Source organism: Urtica dioica, chromosome 8, assembly GCF_054948205.1.
Source record: "Urtica dioica subsp. dioica isolate 48M chromosome 8, U.dioica_male_clone48M_v1_H2, whole genome shotgun sequence".
Lineage (NCBI taxonomy): Eukaryota > Viridiplantae > Streptophyta > Magnoliopsida > Rosales > Urticaceae > Urtica > Urtica dioica.
Window position 1 is genome coordinate 5,581,234 of NC_142763.1, and position 6,516 is coordinate 5,587,749.

Consider the following 6,516-nt stretch of genomic DNA (forward strand, 5'->3'; position numbering starts at 1 on the left):
GAGAGCTTGAACGTCGTTTTCAATTACGTTGTTGAGAAGGGTTCTCTTCGTTTGATCATTCTTTACTTTCTCTCTCTTTTTTTTTTTCTTCTTCTCAATTTTAGGATAAGATCTGAGGAATTTCAGATATACTCCCCTGACCCCACACCATTTATTTATTATTATTATCCCCTCAATATCCAATCCATTCTTTCATCGCAAACAATTCGATCATTCAAGATTGTGAATTAGTCGCAGAAATTGCAAAGTACGACGAGGGTTTCTCCAGAGATTCCGAAATCCCCAATTCTTTTCTTTGATTTGATTCCGTGGATTGGGAGTACCGAAATTAAACATTGATTTTCGCAATATCCCAAGCCAGAGCTCGAATTTTTATCTACTTGGGATTTCAACGGCCATTGATACATACATTTGTTTTTCTGGTGAGTATTTCTGGGTATTATTCAAAACTGCTGAATTTAATGTCTTTTGTGTTTGTCTGGGTGATTGTAAAACAACGTCTTCAAGACTGTGACGTGTTGTCTGAGGTTTCTTATTCTTCTTATTTTTTGTCTTGTTCTGGTATTGTGTTTCTTGGTTTCTCCGGTTCAAAACCATTTCATTATCTCTTCATTTAATCTTTAGTTCTTTCTTTTTTATATTTCCTTTTTCCATTTCATGCCTTGTCTATGCCTATTTTTTTCTTTTCTTTTTTAAGAAAACCTTGTCTGTGCCTCTATGGTGGTGTTTGTGGATGAAATGCATTTGATTTGTCTGCTTAATATTTGTTAACTAACTAACCTAGGCAATTTTTTTTTCTTCTCTAGATGACTGTTATATCCATGTATTTCATTTTCTTCAATGATTGAAACAGCATTTTCTTTCTATTTATCTTTTGGAATGGTTTATTAAACCCAATAGTGATTTTGTCTATCTCACTGGTTGTAAAGCTCATTCCTTTTACATGTATGTGGGGTTATAGGGTTTTTATTGAGTTAAGAGTTTTTTTTTTTTGTTATTTTAAACTATTCGCTTGTTTTCTTCTTCTGTGCACAATCATTAGAGATTCATGGCCATTTGATCTTTGTTCAAAAGAGCATTTTTATTTTATTTCTGTTTTTCCTCTACATTTTTTTTAATGAATTCGAATGCTGCCTTAAAGTCATGGGTTATTAATTTCAAATCCTTTCAAATTCCTTTGCTTGCTTGACTGCTTCTAAAGCTCATATCTTTAACATGGATGTAGGATTATAGCTTCGTTTTTTTTTTCTTTCTTTTTCTTCCCTTAAATGGGAAATCGAAAACTATTGCTTTGATAGAAGTGGAACGAAACTATGGAAAGATCTTACGAGACCTACAACGGAAACGGCTCGCTCGACAACGGACATCTGACCCACAACAAGCCCTCCGTAAAGACACCTCTCCCGTGGCTAGAAGTGAGAGTCTTCTACGTCCGAGTCAGCCAATGCGAGATCGACGATCACACGCCCGACCACCTCACCGTGAGCCACGTTCCGCTGGATCCCGACACCCTCTTCGAAGTCAACGGAGTCCGAACGGGGCTTTACTCCGACGGAGAGACCACCGTTCTCCGGCGGGACAGGCTGGACAAGAGGTCCGAGGAGGTCACGTTCGTGAGCACCGACAAGGTCAGAACCACGGGCAGCGTTAGATTCGAGGTCTTTGACAAGGACGTGGTCGTGCTCTCCGGGGTTTTGGAGGAAACCGGTGAACGGTGGGTCATGGACTGCGAATCCCACGTGGCGGCGGCGAAAGGGTTTATCCGAGGGAAGAGGTCGGTGGGCCCGGATTCGGGCTCGTCGCCGAGCGTGGAGGTCTACGTGGCGGGGTCGCTTGGCGGGACCCCGATCATCTTGACGAAGACTCTCAGTCTTGGCTTGAGGAAGAAGCAATCAAGGAAGGGTTTGCTTGATTCTATACCCGAGTGCGACTGGAGAGAAACCCCTCCTCATACGCTGGCTTTACAGGTGATTCTCTTTCTTTGGAATGTTGAATTTCAGGTGATGATCTAGTATTTATTCGTATATATATCAACATTGGCCGGTTCTTATAATTGTCGAGCTCCGTTGAAAATCCTCGTAATTTTTTTTTTTTTTTTTTCTCCGCATCCAATGGCAACAAGAGCTTCATTGATGTTGCTACTACTTCATGTTAACAGAGTTCTATCATATTTATCTTAGCTTCTTTTTTGCTTCTTGGAGTTTTGAATAAAAGTCGCCATTTTTATTCAAAACGTTGGTAGCTCTTCAAGTGGAGCAATAATTTTTTAAAAGACTCAAGTGGAGCAATAATAGTACAAACTTGTTAATCATGGACTTTAAAAGAAAGAAAAAGAATTAAGATGCTAGAATTTATCATGTTACAGTGTTCTTTGTTACATTCTATACCTATATTTGTGAGTCCTCAAATGAGTTCTTTCATGCATCATTCTGAATTATCACAGAATTTTCATGACCACCCATTAGTAAAAAAGGTTAAATATGGTTTGTTTTGTTTTGTTTGAACGTGAAACATTGCTTTGCCGGTTTGCTTTATTCTCGGGTCTTTTTTTCGATTTTCTATGGCCGCTCATCAAACAGGGTCCGGAATATGAGCACGATGACAAAGTGGGTTTGGACGGCGAGTACGGAATGTACACGGAGACGGCGTACATGGAAGGCGAGGAAGACGGAGAGCTTACATGGTTCAACGCAGGAGTGAGAGTCGGGGTCGGGATCGGACTCAGCGTGTGCTTGGGAATCGGGCTCGGGGTCGGACTTCTTGTCAAGACCTACCAAGGCACAACCAGAACTTTCAGAAGACGCCTTCTCTAACATATATTCTCTCAGTTTTGTGTTGTAATAACAATAAAAAAAAAAAAAAAAAAAATTGTGTTGTTTTGTGGGGGTATAATGTCACATTTTGATGCTATAAGATATATATACGACCGGGTTTACGTGTAACTTTTGAGTGTTTAGGTCTGTATCTGTGTAGCTAGTGCTATTGGAGTGTTAGGCAATGGAGGGTTTGGTTGTTTTTTGCTTCCACTGTCTGTGGGGGTTTTCTTATCTTTTTCTTTTTTGGAAATGTTAATAGAAGTGACATTTTTGGCAGTGTATACACTTTGGGAGTTTTGGCTCTTATGCACAATTTCCATGTTCACGATTCCAACGCTAAATTGAAGGATTTTATTCATTTATTTTCTGTAAAAACTAGTTTCCGAACATGAAAAAGACTTGTAAGAAAGTCAAGCGATACTTGATCACTAGAAGAATAACAGAGCCAACAGTCTTCATCATCACATTTTTTTCTTTCTTCATAAAACACACTACATTGATTTTAATTTTTGAATTTATTTTATTTTACATCAACTAGTTTCCGGACATGAAAAAGAGTTGTAAGAAAGTCAAAGCCATAACTGGTTCACTAGAGGAATAACAGAGCCAACAATTTCAAGCATCATCAAACTTTCTTTTCATATATATTCACATGGTTGTACCATAAAAAGTACAGAGACAACACACTACAAGAACTATGTCTAAGTTCTAACTAAACTATGTACACAGAGCATAAAGCTTTCCAGTCTCCAAACACCAAGTCTAAGATTGACTACGCATAATGCTAAAAGACCGTACAAAAGGGACATAACAGTATCAGACAAAAAAAAGGGTAAAGTCTGGGATTTGTCACAGGATATAAAGGAATCGGTGTTTGTCTAATCGAGCTTGTCGATTTCGGCTCGGCGGAACCAGGTGTTGAACGCGTTGACGAGGTGAGGGCAATCTTCGGCGTTCCGGGTCGAAAAGCTGAGGCATTGTTGCAGCAATTCCTGAGAATCGGACATGGGAAGGGTCGAGATGATTCTCAGGAATGTCTCTTCCAACTCGAGATACATGATTTTGATGTTCGGCGAAAGAGGGGACACGTTGTCTTTGCACGCTATCAGTACAGGAAGCCATGATTTCACGAGCTTCTTCCGAACCTGCAATATTCAGACAGAAAGAAAGAAATACTCGAGCTGTATGACAAAATGGAAAATTTCTGGTGACATCACAATGATGTCCCTCGAAAAAGTTATCGGCCAGAAAACTAGTTAAGAGGAGTATGATGAAACAAGTCCACCAGAATATAAATCATCATGTGCCTCTCCATCTATGCAACATGAAAAATAAACTAATTTCTCATAGATATTTCTTTGACCATGACCACTAGAGCAAAGAGTTTGGTCAGTAGAGCAATAAGCCAAATAGGTACAAAGTCAGATTCTGGCTTCTAATCCTTGAAAACACAACTAATAATTGCAACTTAAAAATTAGCCCTTTCTCATAGCCGTTTAACAACTTGAATGAAAAAAATAGAGTTTGAATCAGTGGACCGAGACTAACACATCAAAGATGAAAGAAAAATCAAATCATCAAACGCGGAGACCTAAGTAAGCAGTCAAACATCAAACCAAAGCACGAGCAGATTATATAGAAACTCTCCATAAATCAAACAAGGCGTTGAAATCAAAACAACCCGCTAACCCGAATTCCAAACAGAAACCCCAAAATTACCACCTCACTAGTTTTGAAACATTAAGGTCATTTAAATTAGCAAGTCTAACATCAAACAAAAGCTCAAGCAGCTTCAATCGAAACTCTACAAAAATCAAACAAGACGCTTTAATCAAAACAACCCGCCACCCCGACTTCTAAACAGAAACCCAGAAATTACCAACTCACTAGTTCTGAAACGTAGAGGACGTTTAAATTAGCAGGTCGAACATAAAACCAAAAATCGTGCAGATTCAATCAAAACTCTCCACAAATCAAACAAGGTGCTATAAGTATAAGAATCCACCAATTTAACCTCCGAACAAAAACCCCGAAATTACCAACTCACTAGCTCTGAAACGAGAGGCCGTTTAAATTAGCAGGTCGAACATCAAACCAAAACTCGAGCAGATTCAATCGAAACTCTCCACAAATCAAACATGACGCTAAAAATAAAAAACAACCCACAGCCCCAAATTCCAAGCAAAATCCCCATAAATTACCCTAGTCACTAGAGTCTATAACTTCTCAATGCAGAGACCTAAGTTAGCAAGTTAAACATCAAACGAAGAAACTCAAGCAGATTCTTTCTAAAATCTCCAAAAAGCAAACAAGAGGCTCAAACCAATCCTCACACTCTGAATTTGAAAGGGCCCGAATTAGCAACTCAGCTTCATATTTTTATTTCTTCTTCATTTCATTTACCTGAGTGGTGGCGAGAATCCCACCGCCGGCGACGGCGGCGGCGAACTTGAGGGTGCATCGGAGTACGACAGAGGGGAGCCCCGGGACGATATTCCTCCACGCTCCGTCGTGGAAAGCCCACATGAGATCGGCAGCGAAAGCGGTCTGATCGCTCCACTCTTCCGCGGCAGCATCGGCGACCCGAAGCTCGATCATCCTCTCGACCAGCCACGCCAAATGCTTCCCGTTGGTCATGGCCGTGTGGAGGTTCAGCCTCTGAACGGCCTCGGTCTCGTCGTGGTTGTCTCCGACCACGCCGCGGAAGCTAGGGTTCGAGTACTCCTCCAGAGACTCCCTCACGACCTTCAGGCTCTCCCTGAACGCCCTCTCGAGAACCCGCCGCGCCGAGTCCCGCGCCGAGAACTCCCTCATCAGCCTCGCCACGAAGGCCTTCACGAACGCCATGTTCGGGTGGCTGTGGATCGCGGAGACGATCAGGCCGTGGAGCATCTCCTCGCCGGAGTCCTTCTTCCCCGGAGAGACTCTCGCCACGAGGCCTTCGACCTCGTCGCCGCCGCCGAGGAGAGGGACGAGGATCAGAACCCTAGCTTCCTCCTCCTCCGTCCACGGCACGGCCTCGAGGAATCGGACGCAGAATTTGACGCAGTCTTCGAAGAGGAGCTTCAGGGCGACGGGGAGGAGGTCCAGCGCCGCCGCGGCGGAGTCGATCGCGGCGGTGAAGTCGCCGGTGTAGAGGAGGCTGAGGACGCGGACTCCGGCGTCGATCGTGGACGGAATTCCCAGGCTGAGTCGGATGGGATCGGATTTCGATTCGGCTCCGGCGGGGGGGGAGGAGGTCCAGCGATCGGAGAGGAGGGCGGAGAAGTAGTTGCAGCGGCGTAGGACGTGAGAGTGAAGGTGGAGGTGAGTCTCCGGAGCCGTCGGCGGAGTTCCGGCGGTCGGAGAAGGGAGGGACGGCAAGGAGGGGTCGACGAAGAGGCGGAGGATGACGTCAGGCTCGGAGGAATCCGGGAAGGAGTGTATCGGCGCTCCGACGGCGGCGCCGGAGGATGAATCGGTGATGATGGCGGCGGTGGAGGTCGTCGACGTGTGAACCACGCGCTGTCTCTTCTTCGTCATTTTTTTTGCGTGTTTGGCAAGAGTTTGGGGTGTTTATTTATTTTTATTTTTTTGGCAAAGGGAAAAATGGGTAGTTTTTTTTGTCTAATCACTCTGGACTGGAGGGAAAACGATGGGAAGAAATAAGAGACGATGGTTAAAATCTGGATCGCCATGTGGAGGATTATGGCCGCTTTGT

The 6,516-nt window shown here is 43.4% G+C and overlaps 2 protein-coding genes across 4 annotated transcripts; one reads left to right on the forward strand and one right to left on the reverse strand.

Moving 5' to 3' along the window:
* Positions 1-2,961, forward strand: LOC149387552 (uncharacterized protein At1g01500-like). 2 transcript variants are annotated; one of them, XM_089623805.1, is made up of 3 exons: positions 1-422; positions 1,226-1,967; positions 2,580-2,961. In XM_089623805.1, the coding sequence occupies exons 2-3, from the start codon at positions 1,314-1,316 to the stop codon at positions 2,811-2,813; spliced, it is 888 nt and encodes a 295-aa protein (XP_089479931.1). In that variant the 5' UTR covers positions 1-422; positions 1,226-1,313; the 3' UTR covers positions 2,814-2,961. The 2 variants fall into 2 exon arrangements, with proteins under 2 accessions (XP_089479931.1, XP_089479932.1); XM_089623806.1 differs by having other exon boundaries at positions 1,299-1,967.
* A 468-nt stretch (positions 2,962-3,429) lies between these two features.
* LOC149387553 (BTB/POZ domain-containing protein At3g50780-like) lies at positions 3,430-6,516 on the reverse strand. 2 transcript variants are annotated; one of them, XM_089623744.1, is made up of 2 exons: positions 5,220-6,512; positions 3,430-3,961 (listed from the first exon to the last, which is right to left on the reverse strand). In XM_089623744.1, the coding sequence occupies exons 1-2, from the start codon at positions 6,336-6,338 to the stop codon at positions 3,695-3,697; spliced, it is 1,386 nt and encodes a 461-aa protein (XP_089479870.1). In that variant the 5' UTR covers positions 6,339-6,512; the 3' UTR covers positions 3,430-3,694. The 2 variants fall into 2 exon arrangements, with proteins under 2 accessions (XP_089479870.1, XP_089479871.1); XM_089623745.1 differs by having other exon boundaries at positions 3,753-4,868; positions 5,220-6,516.